The sequence below is a fragment of the Lonchura striata genome, chromosome 17 (assembly GCF_050655825.1).
Source record: "Lonchura striata isolate lonStrDom1 chromosome 17, ASM5065582v1, whole genome shotgun sequence".
Classification (NCBI taxonomy): domain Eukaryota; kingdom Metazoa; phylum Chordata; class Aves; order Passeriformes; family Estrildidae; genus Lonchura; species Lonchura striata.
Genome location: NC_140719.1, coordinates 7,120,797 through 7,136,532, shown reverse-complemented (window position 1 = coordinate 7,136,532; position 15,736 = coordinate 7,120,797). Strand labels below are relative to the sequence as shown.

Here is a 15,736-nt window from a genome sequence, read left to right as displayed (position 1 = left end):
GGATCCTGGAATCCATGCTTGTCACAGATGGCACTAGGCTTTTATTTTCATTTCTCAGTTGCTGGCTGCTTTCAGAATAATTTGTGGCTTTTTTACAATGATCCCCACTCAGTGAAGCTTTTGAACTACTGCTTAATTTTAAACATCCAGTCCTGTTTCAGCACATCTGTCTGGAAATACTTTCTCTCTTCAGTTTGATTCAAAATTGGATGTTTGGAAGGATGTTTAAAGTTTAAATTTTACTGGTGCAAGTCAAATACCTCTAACTTAAGGAAACAATGAAGAGGAAGAAAATGTTTTAAATACCTTTTTAGTTTGGCGTTGCACATTTGCTCAGAAGATGCACTAATGTAGATCAGAAACACCACATTACAATGTGTCAGGACAGTTTTGTCCTCCTTGAGTTTGAGCCAGACAGGCAGAAAATAGCCAGAACATTTGAAAATGTTTATTTCTTGAAGGAAAAAAATAAAAAGAAAAAGGCAATCAGAAGAGAAAGGAAGAAGTAAAAGCTGAAGCTTAAAATATCCAAATGTTTTGTTGCAGGGACAGGAAAGGAAAGTGAATTATAGGTAAGAAATCTTTCTAGTCTGAGGTCTCCTTGTAAAATGCAGGTTTTGCTTCTCAAGAGGTCTGCTTCATTCTATTCTAAGTTACTTCAGTCCTGTGAAGATATGAAATATAAATCTCCCTTTACATCTGTGGGATCTTGTGTTTCTGGTGAGCTGAGCATCAGGACTTTGTGTGGCAGAGAGCATCAAGGATGCTCTTGGAAATGAGGACAGTAAATCATAAACAAGCTCAGAAAATTTCCCCCAAGTGCTATTGCATATCAAAGGACAAAATACCTCTGTGGTCTTGTAATTTGCTTGGCTCTTAGTTGCAAATTCACCATGTAGATTTGATCCTTTGTTGCCTTCTGGATTTGCCAGGGCACTTGACAGATGAATGCATGTACAGATTGTTAAAGATGTAGCACCACATGTGGGTTTTTCTAACAGAGAGGGATCATCTCTGATTTATCTGTATAAAGTGATTTTAGAATACTTCTTTCATAGATAAAATTAGGGCTTGCCCTAGATTTTTTTTCCAAAGCTGAGGTCATGTCAAAAGGATACAAAGACATGACTTACTGTTTGAAAAAGGGGACTGAAACTCCTTATTTCTACATCCCTTTCCAAGGCCAGCCTTTTCTAGTCAGAGTAAAATATGCCATATTGGTAATATATAAATCTGAGAATGTTAGGTAAATTCTGGCAAGCAATTTCCTACCCTGGTGCTCCTTCCCTGTCAAGTGAAGCAGAGAGGCTTCCCTTTTAAATTCCTCTATCTTTTTATTGTGTGAATTTGTAAATTATTTATTGCAAAATGAGGCTCAGTGGTATCTTGAAAGAAAAATCTGTTAGTTATGCATGTTGGCAGCTCTCAGGAGAAGGCATTACTCTACTTTCCAGGCAGTCAACAGAGTAGATGGGAGAAGGAAAAGGTTATCAAAATGAGTGGAATGTGAAATAATATTACTGAACAGAGAGAACAGTGTTTTCCAAGTGCATGTGTTAAACTGGGTTCATCCATGTCAGGCTGTGAATAATGCCCTTTCTTTGCTCCCCTCTGCCCGTGTGACTGGGAGGCTCTTGCATAACTCCCAGTGCAGAATGGGATATTGTTCCACAGCACTGCTGCTCTCCCCAACTCACTCCAGGGGCTTGCAGGAGCTGCTCAGCTCCAAATGAAGCAATAGGATGACTTCAACCTCCTCCTTCTACTGCAGCACTTCTGATGTCTTTTGCCCCTTATGGCTTGGCTGCTGCACTCCTACCTCCAAAAGCTCCCAGAAATCCACCTGGCCAGGAGAATGGGTAGTTTGGCTGTGTCAGAGCTCTTCTCTTTGGCAGAACAAGGTGCTCCTCAAGCAGTTGGCCTGGTTACCCTCGTTTCTTTGGTTTGAGATTGACACCTTGGCTGCTTCAGCTTGTACCTGCCAATATGAGCAGACACAGGAGCTATTTTTTGCATCACACATGATAGAGTGGATGGCATTAATGAAATTAAAATTCTACAGTGATCACAATGGCACAGTCAGAAGAGAATGCAGCTGCAATTTCTTAATGCTAAGCTGTGCGAGGTTCTGAAATGCTCACATCTCTTCATCTTTCAAGTCTTTGTAGCCTTTGACAACTGCAGCAGGAAATTCTGTGCCAGAGCTGCCATCTACCAGCACTTATCCCTTGCCCAAGGTATTACAATTTAGGAGCATTAAGTAACCAGAAAAGTGTCAGAGAAGCAGAATAAGAGTCACTTTCCTCCTTATTTCTCCAGGACTGCTTGGCAAAGAGCCTAAAGGCAGGGCTGGATGTGGAGCCTGGGCATCATGTACCCAGGTCCACATTCCTTCTGTAGGACAGGTATGTGGAGGGCACGTCCCTTCTGTGGCCAGCATGGGCTCCATCACCTTGCCAGGCAGCAGCCTGGTAGCTGATCTTGGAGGGAGGAGTGTTTGGTTTTGTTTCTTCTCAGTTCCTTTTTTGGTAGTAGGAACATGGAGCAGAAGCTGTGCTGAGTCTGCAATGATCACAGTGTGCAGGAATAGAGGGAGAGTGGAGCAGGGCACCTGAGCTTCCTTCCCTGTTTGCTTTGAGCCTCTAAACCCCCAGCAGCCAAAGCTTGCAGAACTGTTTGTGTCAACACAAAATGCAGTGTAGCAAAGTCAGGGCAGGAAGCTCCCAGTCTGTGAAAATATCCTTATAAACTAAATAAATGCCGCAACATGCTGATGCTGCTTCCAGAAAGCCTTGTAGGTATCACTGAAAGCTTTATTTCATTTGGATTGCAGTGGGCTGTGTGCTTTAAAGCACTTCTCTTTCAAAAACCACAGAGGAGCTGCTTCAATTTTTTGACCATTTGGGGAAATGGTCTCTGTCGCCAGCACGGAGCCACTGTACATATAAGGCAGAGCTCTATTGTTTCTGCCTTCTCTTCAGAGCTGCAATCACTAAAAAGCTGACATCTTTATGGGATAATGTGGTACCCAGTGGTGCCTTTGCAGACTTCTTGTAATAAAATTTAAAAATCAACTGGCTTTTCTAAGGGGGTCTGTTCCAGGTAGGCATTTCAGAGTCTGATTTTAAATAGGAAGTGGCTGAGGCCAAGGATGGGAAGGGTTTGCATCTTCATTTGCTCAGCAGTTGTGGTGGGGAGAGTGGTTTGAAGTACTTGGTGTCAGGCAGGAACTGTCCCTTGGCTGAAGAGAAACACGGTCAAATGTTGACCTTAGGCAATAATCTGAGATACTTAGGAATTTTAGATGTATTTGCCTTTGGTTTTGAAGTGGAGAAACCGAGGGAACTGGGAGTTATCTCCAGTTTTCTGAAATCTCGAAGCTTTCCCCTATTTTCTGCAAGTTTCAGGTTATGTCTGCAATATCCAAGATGTTTTGGAGACCCAGAATAGCTTCAGATTTGCATGAAGCCTTAAAATAGAATATCACCATGATAGTAGTTTTCTAGTCTGTAAATATAACTGTGGGGGAATACTGAGGTTTCATGTTTGAAGTTTCATTTTCTCTTTTCTCGTGCCACGTTACCTGGGTGCTGAATTTCTGCACAAAGCACAGAGTCTGTCCCCCTCCTTACCCTCAGGAGACACACTTGGCATGGCTTGGGGTAGGTGAATCACAGGCAAAGTCTGACAGAACGTAGGTGTAGAAATCCTGCTAATTGGAACCTGGGATTAGCTGATCTTCCCGTGTCCTCAGCAATGCTCTCAGGTGGGAACTGCATTTCCAGCCTCTGGGCTGCCGTGCTCTGGGACACAAATCCCTCCACTGAGAGATTACACATCCTTACCATGAGGGGTGTAAGAAGCTGTTTTGGGCTCTGGAGACATCTCAGGTGAGTGTTTCAGCAGTCAGGTCACAGTGAAGCCAGATGCACACACTTGACACCCCCAGACTAAATTGGAGGAACTCCAGCTCAGGGCTCTGCTGTTGCCACATCCCCCTGAGGTTTAGTCAGCAAAGTCTGTCAGCAGTGAACTTCACCGTAGCCACAGGTTGTGGCTATGTGCCTTCTGCAGGCTGTAACTGCTTAACAGGCCTAATTTTTCAGGAGATGCCAAGTCATCCACTCTGTGATGGTGCTACTTTTATCCCTTCCCTCTCCTGTCCACACCAAGGCACCCACTGGCTCCATGAGTGTACCAGCGTTGTAGGAAAGGCAGTGCAATGCAAAGGTGGTTTTGCAAGGTGGAGAAGACTCACAGTGCTTGTGTTATTAATTCTGCACTGAGTGGTCCCAGAGGCTTTGCTTTTCCCATTCTTTGCTGTGAATTTGTAGAGATACAGCAGCAGCATCAAGGTGAAATATTTAGGTGAGGTGTGCCAGGCCCAGTCAGGAGGGCCTGGGCTGTGCATTTCTTGTTGGAGAGTTTGACACTGCAGAAGATTTTGCGTGTGTGGTGGTGAGGGTTTTTTGTATGTTGAGTAGGCAGCTGCTTCTTTTTGCTCCACAAATGGAACTGGCTACATTTCTGTGTCTTTGCTTGTGATGCGTGTCAGATTTCTCATCAATTCAAATGCTGCATAATGTGATTTAATGTTATTTCTCTGGGTTATGCAGACCCCAGTCTCCTTCCTGAACCACTTCCTTCCTAAAGGATGATGCACGGTGTGAACTCAGGGAGTCCCTCAAGAGAGCAATTTACATTTCTGGAAGAGTAAATCTTGTTTACAACCTGCCATCCCTGCCTCTCCGTGCAGAGCAGCTGTTTCCCTTTTGGAATCATGACTAATTTAAGAGGGTCGATTTCTACTCAATAGAGAGTTAATGACTCCAGCAGGAGTGTCTGGGGAACTTAATAAATCTCCATATGTACCCTATACATGCCCTGTGCTTGGTGATAAGAGATCAAAGAACAGATCACCAGCCAGTTTTAGTGTAAAGCAAGGAAATCCAACTGAACTTAAATTTCCTTTTAGCAGTGCTCCCCTGCAGCAATGCTCTACGTGGCAATTTGACTGAGTTTTGTAACAATACAACTATTTTGGGAGGTGATTGCTGAAGAGAGGTAAAAGGAGTGTGAAGGGGAGGATTAAGAATATCTTCTGAATTAAACAACTTTAGTTTGAATCACCAGTGCAATCGAACTGGTGTTCTAAGCTAATGCAAAGCAATTATTTCATGCTGTACAGTTGGAAAGCTTCTTTATAGTCATTCTTTTTCTGTCAAAACATTGGAATAAATCTTTTTACCTGCATGAGAAGGCCTCAGAATTTAGCTAATTTCATTTGTAAGCTGTTCAGTTTCAGTGAATCATTGAATACCAGGCTGGAAGGGAATTGAAGGATTGTCTGGCCCAGTGTTCCTTGGCAAAAGCACAGTCTAGACAAGATGGCCCAGAACCCTTTTCAGCTGAATTGTGCCCCATGTTGGGGATTCCACCATTTCCCTGGGGAGATTATTCCAATGGCTCATTGGTCTCACTGTGAAAAATTGTCCCCTGGTGCCCAATTGGGATCTCCCCAGGGGTGCCTTGTGCCCATTTCCCCTTGTCTTTTCCATGTGTCTCCTTGTACAGTGTCCATCTTCCCTGTAGTCACCCTTCAAACCTTGGGACACAGTGACAAGGTACCCTAAGCCTTCCTTCTCCAGCTTTTCTTCACATGACAGCTTCCCTGTGCTGGATCATCTCTGTGGCCTTTCTGGACCTTCTCCAGTCTGTCCAGGTATTCCTTTTTGTATAGTGGGGACCACTGAACACAACACTCCAGGTGTGGCCTGACAAATGCTGAGTAGAGGGGGACAATGATTTTATCTCTGCTGGGAAAGCCCTTGTTGCTGCAGCTCAGCGTCATCCTGGTCACTCAGACTAATCCACTTCCCTGAGAGACAAAGTTGTGTGTTTTAGCCATAAAATTGATCTTCGAGGCTACAAAATTTGTCCTGGTAACTTTTTCAACCCTGACTGTCCCTTCTGTGTTGGCTGTGTTTGTAAATTCTTTCTTGGAGAGAGAGGAGTAGAACTGTGCCCAGTATTCCAAGTATGAGCTAAGCAATCTATTACCCAGTCCTGAAATTTCCATTATTTATATTCAAGAAATAATTTCCATTATTTATATTCAATACCCAGATTTATACATGGCAGAGTTTAATTGTTTTTGTAGTACAACTAAACAGACCTCCAGAAATAATTTAAACATTGTCAGCCAGTGCTCCAAATACATCTTTTCTTGTTATCTCCTCCATCAAACCCACATAACCTTGCATCCACAGAGATTATCCTTTTTTTATAATGAATTAAACTTGCCAGATATCCTCATGGAACTGCATTTCTCTGAGCTGTGTGGAAAACTCCTGGGTGTTTGTAGGGATTCACAGTTCAGTCATCCAGAGAATTTTGTTATTTAGTATTCATGACATGAGAATGGCAGTGCAAGGAGACAAACTTTTGGGTCTGAGGCACAGTTATTCCCTAGGGCCTTGGAGAAGTGTGCTCAGAGGTGCTGTTCTTCTTAATTAATTTAGTCCATCTCTGTTGTGAAGCAGGACTGTGTTGTTTGGAGAGATCTTTTGTTAGTGTGAGTTTCTGAATTCTGGCAGAATTGTGTGCAGTGAGACTGCACTAGATAACAATTCCTGAGATGTGGTGAGGAAGATTTTCCATCCTCTGTCAGTGGTTTGCTAATTTGTATATTATATTCAGCCAAAAGACTTCAGGGATCCACAGAGTCTCAGATTTTTTCCCCCACCTCTTCAAATGTTAAAAGATTTTTTTCTTTTTTGTTTCTTTCCCTGCTGTTATTTTGCACCCCCCCATTCTGCTTTTTTGTTTTTCTTTCAGGAAAACAAATTTCAAATCCTTTCTCTTCTTGCCAGTTCAGAGAGACCCAACTGGTTATTGTAAAATAGTAAAGAGTGGAGCTTGATTTGGAGGCTATGTAAATCCAAGCCTGGAGCCTTGGCCCTGTTTTGGAGTCTGTGGCAGGATGCCCACTGTTAATAATGACCCTGCCCACGCTGCCAGTGCTGCTGCTCTGGTGCCCGATGCTCGCAGGGCAGCGTGGAGGGAGGGCCAAAGCCTGGAGCTGAAAAATCTGTGAGCAATAGAAAGCATTCCTGTAACTGGGGAAGTGTTTCTGAGTCTGCCTTTATCATTAAGCTATTTTAAAGGGATTGGGTAGTTGAGGGGAGGGGGCAGGGGTGAATTTTTTTTTTTTTTGTGTTTGCAATTTAGTCTGATCTTTGATTTGCCAAAGACAGATCTGTTTTGGCAGGCAGTGGCCTGGCAGTGATGCATCTCACATGCTGTCTGAGTTTGAAAGAAAAGAGGGGGTGCAAAATGGGAGAAAAGAAAGAAGAAACAAAGTGACACCAAAGTTTTGACTGGAAACTCTGCCATTCTGGACAAGAGTGACTGCTGAGAAGTTGAACTGTTCCACTTAGTGTGGACCAGCTGAATAACAGCCAAAGTTTTTTTCTGCCCTTTTCAGTTATTCATATCACTCCCACCATAACAGCCCTGAGGAGTTGCATTTTTTGTCTGTGTAAACCCAGAAGACAGTGTGTCTATTGACCCTTCTGCTGTTTCTGGAATGTGTCTCAGAAAATTGTTCTCAGCAAAATATCCTCATTCTTTTCTTTACTGGAGACCAAAATGGCAGAAAATATACTTGGTTTTTAAAAATTTCTCCTACACTTCATCACAAGTTGCATCTCCTATCAAAGGAGGCTTGGGGGAGAAGGTAAATGGATCAATATAAATGAAAGTATTTAATTCTCTAAGAGCCTTTATGTAAAGTGTAGCAGTTTTCAAAAGTTTTCCTACACTTTCAGATTTGACAGTGCCCATCATAAAGTATCCATATTCCCTTTCTCTGTTCAATTTTCTTGTTCAAAGGCATAAAGTATGAGGACTGATTTAATTCAGACCAATATATAAAGCTTTACTAGTGCTGCTAGTAAAATGTTTGCAAGGATTATGGATAAGTTCCCTTGTCTGTCATTCTTTGGTCTCATTCTGCTGTGCACTGATTGCTGAAGTTGCATCGTACTGATGAACTGCAGGTGGTTTCAAGCAGGTGGGCTCACACTAAATATATCTCTCTAACATGAGTTTCAAAGGTTTGCAGGGTTAACTTTCTTCTAATTTCTTATTTTAAAAGGGAAAGAAATTGCCCCATAAATACTTAAGTCAAATTTCAGTGCAGTGTCCTACCCTGGCATCTCCTTTCTGGCATCTCTGAGCTCCTGGTAGAGTAATTTATCTGAACTAACTCATTGTTATTTGGGAGTCTGTTTTTTGCAACTCAGTTGTTAAGAAGAAAATCTGCAGGAAATGTAGTTAAAATCATCTTGAGAGAACCATGTTTTTGCTCTTCCACTACCTTAAGAGATAGATTCCACAGGGTGTGTTGACAGCTCATATGGCCATTGCATTTAGTGTATTTCACCTAAAGTGGGTGTGCTGCTGAGGCCTGATTTTTTTAAAGAATATTTTTAAAATACTGAAGACAGCCACAGAAATCAGCACTTTGCAAGTTAATACTACTCTGCAGTTACCTACTGCCCTGCATTCTTTCCCATCAAGCAGCAAGGCTGTCTAAACAAAGAGAAAAAGATTGGGCTTGATTCTCTTTAATGGAATTTCTGCATGGATTCTGAGGGAGGTCACCTACAATAAGCCTTACCTGCTGCAGGTGAGCTGTTACCTGGTTCAGTCTATCAGAGCTGCACTCCTTTCCCTCGGGTGTTCTCTCAGAGCTGCAGAAGCGCTCCCCTGGTGTGGCTGCTCAGATCCGATTGCAGGTGCAGGGGGAGCCCAAAGCTTCCCTGTCTGCTCCCTGCAAGGCTGGAGGTGCTGCAGCTCCTGGGCTGTTGTTCATTTTGGGGAGCACTTTTCTGGATGAGACCAGCCCTGACATTTGTGAGCTTTTGGTTTTGGTGCTGCAACATGAGTTCAGACAAGAGCTGCCTTAACAAACCCAGATTTCGGGAAGGAAGCAATGCCTATATCCACTGTGCACATTTATTTTGGGTCAAAAAACTGTTACAAAGGTATGTTTGGGGTGGGAGATGTGTGGAATCTGTGCATCTTTGCAGTGCCAGGCATTTGGAAGCAGAACACTGCTGATCTCCCCACAAACCCCTCAGGTGTACATACCCTTTTTGCTTTTCTACAGTGCTGAAAGGTGACCTCATTCTTTTTTCCTTTGAAGAGGGGAATTTTTGCTGCATACAGAGTCCCTGGCCCTGACATCTCTTACAACTGAGCAATCTGTCAGCCTGTGGAGGTGGATTGTGTTTCACATATGGGGCTGGAAACTGAGCTCTTGCTCACTCATCCCTGCCCAGTTAAAGGAGGGAATGTGTTGACTGAAAGCTGCATCCCAGTATTGTTCTATATCTGAAGTCATCGTCTGGTTTTCCAGACCCCAATTATTCCAAAGCCTGTCCTCCTGGAAATACTGTTCAGAGCAAATCTTTTAGCATTAACTCTAAGAAGCCCCCAAAAAACCTTCTTTGATGCTGTTTCCATGCACAAGTGAGCAGCAAAGAAGCAAAACTTCATTTTCTGCAAATCCCAGCTATAAATTACTCCTGAAATAGCTTCTGTGACTCTCTGCAGTTCTGTGCTACTGCGTCCATTACTCTAAATGTGAAACTTAACATCATTGACTTGTTTTTATCACTCTGTGCTTCAACAGAGTGCAGGAGTCTCACTATAAGGTACAATTCTGTTAATACTGGAAGTGATGATGTTAGAGGAAGTGACATACTGAAATGAAGTAATAAAAAATTCTAGATTTAAAAAAATATTTATTTTCAGATCCAAATACCTCATTGGAAAGACATTTAAACAGTTTGAAGCTTGCCAAATGCATTAAATGGCCAAGAGAAACAAAGCATCACTAGGGCTCTTATACAAAAAGTTCTGGTTTTGGAATGCACCCAATTTTATTTACTCATCTGCTGCCCCCTCTTATTTGGGGCCAGTTAAGATAATTTTGGAAACTGAGTGTCTACTCTTGTATACATTTAGCTCAGAGTTACTTTGTCATATCCAGCCAATAAATTTGCTCATAAAAATGAACTCTGATGGCTTTAATGCTTGCTGGGTCTGCCTGGAAATGTGTAATAATGGATTTTTTGTTTTTCTGCTTCAACAATGGAGTCAAGGGACAAATTCCTGAGTTGCAGTATTTAAAATTATTTTTAAAAAAAGAAAAGGAGAGACAGCTGTATGAGTGGGAGTGGGGCTGGTGTAAAGTCAGCTCAGACAATGGGTTCCTCTTAGGTAGATGAGGAGAATGGGCCTCACAAATGGATATTGATCTGCAGCAGCTGGGTCGTGAGGAAGGGGTTGGGAGATGAGTGTGAACCACTCTTACAGCTGCTGCCTTTCCATGGCTGACTTTGTTTTCCTGGTAAATTTGTATTTGTGGCACGAGGATATATTGTTTTCACTTGTATTTAATGTAGCTGCATGTGGGTGTGTGGATGGTAAAGTTTAATAAACTTTATAGCACTTGGGCAGGAAATGATTGATGTGGCTTCTTGGAATTTGATTGCAGGAGGTGAATTTTCTAGAATGAGGCACTCATTCTTTTCAGGAGTTAGTGGACAGTTAAAACTCCTGGGAACAAGCAAAGTTGAATATATGTCTTTTATTGGATTCACTTATTTGGTTATAGTCACATTCTTCTCCATTTGATGCTACTGTTTCATCTCCTGTGATGCACTTAGTGCCCAGTATCTCCTCATTCTGCTTGAATTATTTCTGTAGAAAGAATGTGAAGGGGATTTGTGAAATTCCTACAATCAACTGCAGAAGCAATATCTGAATTGAGGCGAAATAAATTATTAGGTGAGATGTGCAAACTCCAGAAATGTGGAGGAAGGCTACTTCTTTACAAATTGAGATTTGAAACCTCCTGGCAGAATTTGTTACCTTCCAGTTATGATTACAAAAATGTTCCATGATTTGGTATTTCATGGTTTTCATGTCAGGAAACTATTGTCTGCTTGGAACAGTTCAAAGAATAACCCTTTTTTGAACTGGTTTTAATGGGAGCCCACTTAAAATATGCTAAAATTCTTTATTCTGTTGTGTCCCCTGAAACATGGTTTTTAAAGCAACATTTCTCTGCCTTGTCTGAAGGAATTATTCAGAAATTCTGCAGCAGAGCTCTAGCCAGGGAGAGGGAGTTTCAGTGTGGCAAAGACCTAGGGATTTTTGGAATAGAACAGAAGGAAGAGCTGCTCTGTGAAGGCCAAAGACAGGGAAAGAAAAGGCATCCTGAACCAAACAGATGGGTGAGGCAAAAAGGGAAGAATATTGGGCAGTGAAACTGGTAACAGAAGGCCTTGGGAACAGAAACATGAAAGGGTCACTTGGGGACAGATTATTCTAGGGAAAGAAGTGAGATTAATTGCCCAGTGCTCTGCTGTGTTGGGTAGCAAAGCAAATCATCTGTGTGGGTAAAAATAGGAAGGGTGGCATCTCAGCTGCTGCTCAGGCTCCTTTTTCTTTGTGTGCTTCATGCCAGGGCTGTGTGAGGAGTGTGGAGAAAGGGCTCTGCAGGGCACACAGAGTTAAGAGGTTTTGTCATTATTAGGTTGGCTAAAATGAGACCAAAGTGTTGTTTTTTTTCTCACTTCCCTTTCCCCAGAAAACGCTGCTCACCAACAGGGAAGCAGCTCATCAGAGGAAAGCATCAGGTGACATCCACCAGGGCACAGGGGGAGCAAGAAGTGAGTCCATGAATGTGCTGGGAAGGTGCCTGAACCGTGGGCAGGTGGAGGGACCAACTTGTTCTGGTGTTTGACATGCAGTTCAAAGAGAGGTTGTTCATGGAATGCAAAATGGTTCACAAAATAGCACATTGTAACCCCAGAAAGGAGCAGCAGCACTGTCCACACTGCAGCTTGAATGTTTCACAGAAGAGGAGTAAACCCAAAGCTGGTGTTCAGAGTCTCATAGTGTTCCTGGATAGCAAGATGAGGAGTTACCACAATGCAATTGCTTTCCATGTAGCCTAAATTATAAAATTTCTTTTGATATTTCTTCAGGCAAGACAGCAAGCCCAGCTAAGACATCAGATGGCAGAGGACAGCAAAGCTGAATATTCTTCCACCCTACAGAAGTTCAACAGTGAGCAGCATGAGCATTACTACACACACATACCAAACATCTTCCAGGTAAGGGTCACTGGCAGGGCTCTAGAGCAGCCCATAATCCTGTGATAAGAATATATTGCGCATCACCTCAATTCTCTGACCCTGACTTTTAATTTTTTGGTGATTTTTTTTTGGTCATTCTTAGCAAATTTTACATGCACTCTGCCACCCTGAGAGATGGTAGGATAAATTATCCCTTTTTCTTAAATTAGATATAAAGGGATGAATAACACACAAGGAAGGTGACGTTGGAGTGTCGTGACAGATGAGGACAGCCTTTGGAATCCTCACAATCTTTCTCTGTTCAGCTCCTGTGTCTGTACAGCTGGGGATGAGGGAGAGCATCACTGGCATTGTTGGGGCAGGAGGCAGCTGGGCATTGCTGCATCTGTGAAGTCCAGCAGCCCTTCATAACCTGTGTTCAAATCAGGCTGCACACAAGGTTAAATGTGACCCACAATAATTCTGCAGCAGTGAGTCCAAAGCGTTTTAAGCAAGCTACTGATGGTGTTTTAGGGTGCCTAAGGACAGGCTGCAGAGGAAGAATAAAAAAGCCATCAGATTCATTCTGAGTGAAGACCTGAGTTTGTGCTTGAATGAATGAATTGAGGGTAATGTAGTAGAACAGAACTTCTAAATGACTGTTCCCTTGTAATGGGTCATGAGCATCAGAAGTGGAAAATACAATCTTTTCAAGGGAGGATGTGTCACATGCTTGTCACCAGATGAGCTGTAGCTGATATTTGCGTGGCAAACACGCACTTCTTACCCACTGCTGAAACTTGTGAGCTAAATGGACACCTCCTCTTCTGCCTCATGGTATTTCAAACCAATGCCTTGAGATAAGCTGTTCCTGAAATCAAGCAAATGCTGGAGCTGAGGAGCATTCTCATCTGTAGCTGAGCATGGTAAAGTCCTGCAGATGTGCCCCCTTCCCTGTCAGTGCACCAGTGAGCTCTAGGGCTTGCTTCTAGATGTGGGAATAAGTTGTTTTGTAAGGAATTGATGTTGCTTGTGGGTCAGTCAAGGCAATGGGGATTTTTAACTGACTGCTTCTGCAGCCCAGTGTGAAACAGGCTGCTCCTGTTCATGCCCTTCTGTATCCTGTATTATTTGTCACAATGGAATTATGCCATGTTCAGTTTCCCTCCGTGGTAAAGCAGAGGTCCCTGGAAGAGATGCTGAGATCCTGGAACTGAATCCACTGATCAGTGAGGAGCTGTGCTGTGAACAACTTGTGATGTTTTTGTTGTACATGAATTCATCAATACGTGATGTATTGTGAACAAAACCAGATGTACAGGACTCCCTAAAGACTAAAAATTACCTTCTAGGGAAAAGAAGGGGAGACATCAAGAATTTTGTTTCCTTAAATTCTACAGTGAAATGAAAATGAGATTGTTCTGAACATGCACAGAAAATAAAAGAATTTGTTGCAGAAATTCTTTTAAAAGCCTTAGGAACCATCCTTACAAAAGTCTAAAGCTGGGGTTTGACAAATCAGCAATTTTAACATAAAAAGTTAATTGAAAAGATTTCCAGTAATAGTAAAAGAGATTATTTTAAGAATGACAGTTTGATGTGTGAGGGAACAATATCACTTGGTGCCTTCCTGAGAACAGCTGTCCTAGTTTGTTCTTAAAAATATATTTAATCCTTAAGTTTTAAAGTAGTTGATGTAAGCTGGAGAGGAAAATTGGGTGAAGCTGTGAAGTTAATCTTGATGTTTGACCTGAATGAAATGTAATATTTTAGAAAATACAAGAGATGGAGGAAAGAAGAATCGTGAGGATAGGTGAATCCATGAAAACCTTTGCAGAAGTCGACCGCCAAGTGATCCCCATCATTGGGAAGTGTCTGGATGAGATCACAAAGGCTGCAGAATCAGTGGATCACAAGAATGTAAGTGTTGCATTGTTGGTTCTCATATTTAGTATTAGTCTCAACTTTATGGAGACTGAAATCCTGGGCCCAAGCTCAGCACAGGAGCTTTGCAGTCATAGAATTAAACCAAAGAACAGCTTCTTGTCCCAAGCTGCTTTGTCTGGGGCAGGATGTGCTCAGATTATTTCCCAAATCTACTTAACATCCAGAAATGCCTTTCCTGCAATACTTTTTAATTTTTTTGGTGTTTTTTATTAAGGAATATTCTCTCATTTTATTAGGATAATTATTTTTTGAAACATTGCAGTTTAAAAGTAGGCATCAGCTTGCGATGTTTGACATAATTTCAGATACTCACCAATTCTTATAAAGGTGAGTTATATGTCTCATAGTCAGAAAACTGTGTTTCAGAAATGCTTTAATTCCCGTTAGTTTTGTAATAATGAAAGTATTTAAACTATTGCCTACATGAACTATCGCAAAATCTTTCTGTGAAATATTTTTTTGCAGGTTTGAGGTTTGCTGGCAATCTGTAAATGAGCAAATCTTGATGTCTGAACATCACTTGCATTCACAGGATGCAAAGAAACCTCTCTGATAGAAAAGCTGATAAAGATTTCGGTTGAGTTTCCTGATGTATGGTGACCACAAGGCCAAATGTGTTTTCTGTTTTGTTTGCAGAGGGATCTGCTCCCTTCCTACATGAAGCCTCTGTTCTTCCAGCCTTTCTCATGGATCACATTAGTGCTTCAAATGCTGACAGCATGTGTCTTGCTGCCTGTTTGAATTTCCCACACATGTTTTTCACTGGAATCTTTTCTGAGTTGTTCAGTGCCTGGAGCCATGAACTGGCAGCATAACCCCGAGGCTGAAGCTTTGAAATTAATCCTCTACTCTCTGTTCAGCAATTGCTCTCACAGAGAGCAGCAGAGGATACTCAGGGATCTGAAAACCATTCCCTGGGTGGGAAAAGGGGAATTGGGGCAGCGAGTCCCACATTAGAACAACATACCCTGCTTGAGGTACAGCTTTTGGTGCTGAATGGTGAAATCCTGCTGGGGAGATTCATATCTCAGCTTGCACTCTGCCCAAGTCTTCTTAGCAAAACACACATGAAAATTAAACTGGGTGTCTGAATCAGGGTGAATTTTATATTCTCTTGATCACAAATAAGTCCATGATGTGGACATTTATATATGACATTTGAAAATGATGACTTTGAGCACTGATAAATGAATTTACTAGGATCTCCTGTAAACACTGTGCTGACAAAAATGTATTTACCCAAAATAGTTATATCTGAGCAGCTACAAAGAGTTTAGTGTGTTCTACCTGGAAACAGTTATGTTCATTAAGAGTTCTTTTTCCTTAAATATCATCAAGGATTTTTTTCTCTGGGGCAATAATTTCTAACTGTGTTGATTATAATGGAAGTGCTGAATTAGTTACTAAATGTGCAACAGTGTAAATAGGATTGCTTTATGCCCTCATTGCACTGCATAGAATTCCTGTTAATGCCAATAGAAACTACCTGGACTTAGCAGGGAATACTGGGTTCCCTGTTACTGTGTTTCTCTGTTAGTTTTAAATGTTTGGTTTTTTTCCATTTCGCCTTTCTAACCACTTAAACAACACAAAGGTCGTGTGGCAAGAGTGAGCTGTGGAGACTGCCAGGTGAA

At 42.0% G+C, this 15,736-nt stretch overlaps 1 protein-coding gene across 50 annotated transcripts in view; it reads left to right on the top strand.

Annotated features, from left to right (window-relative positions):
• FNBP1 (formin binding protein 1) overlaps positions 1–15,736 on the top strand; it is a 93,341-nt gene that overhangs the window by 50,536 nt on the left and 27,069 nt on the right. For all 50 annotated transcript variants that reach the window (XM_085593889.1, XM_085593887.1, XM_085593884.1 and 47 more), the window contains 2 exons: positions 12,066–12,194; positions 13,929–14,075. In XM_085593889.1, the coding sequence (XP_085450015.1) occupies positions 12,066–12,194; positions 13,929–14,075 (276 nt within the window). The remainder of the gene's footprint in view (positions 1–12,065; positions 12,195–13,928; positions 14,076–15,736) is intronic.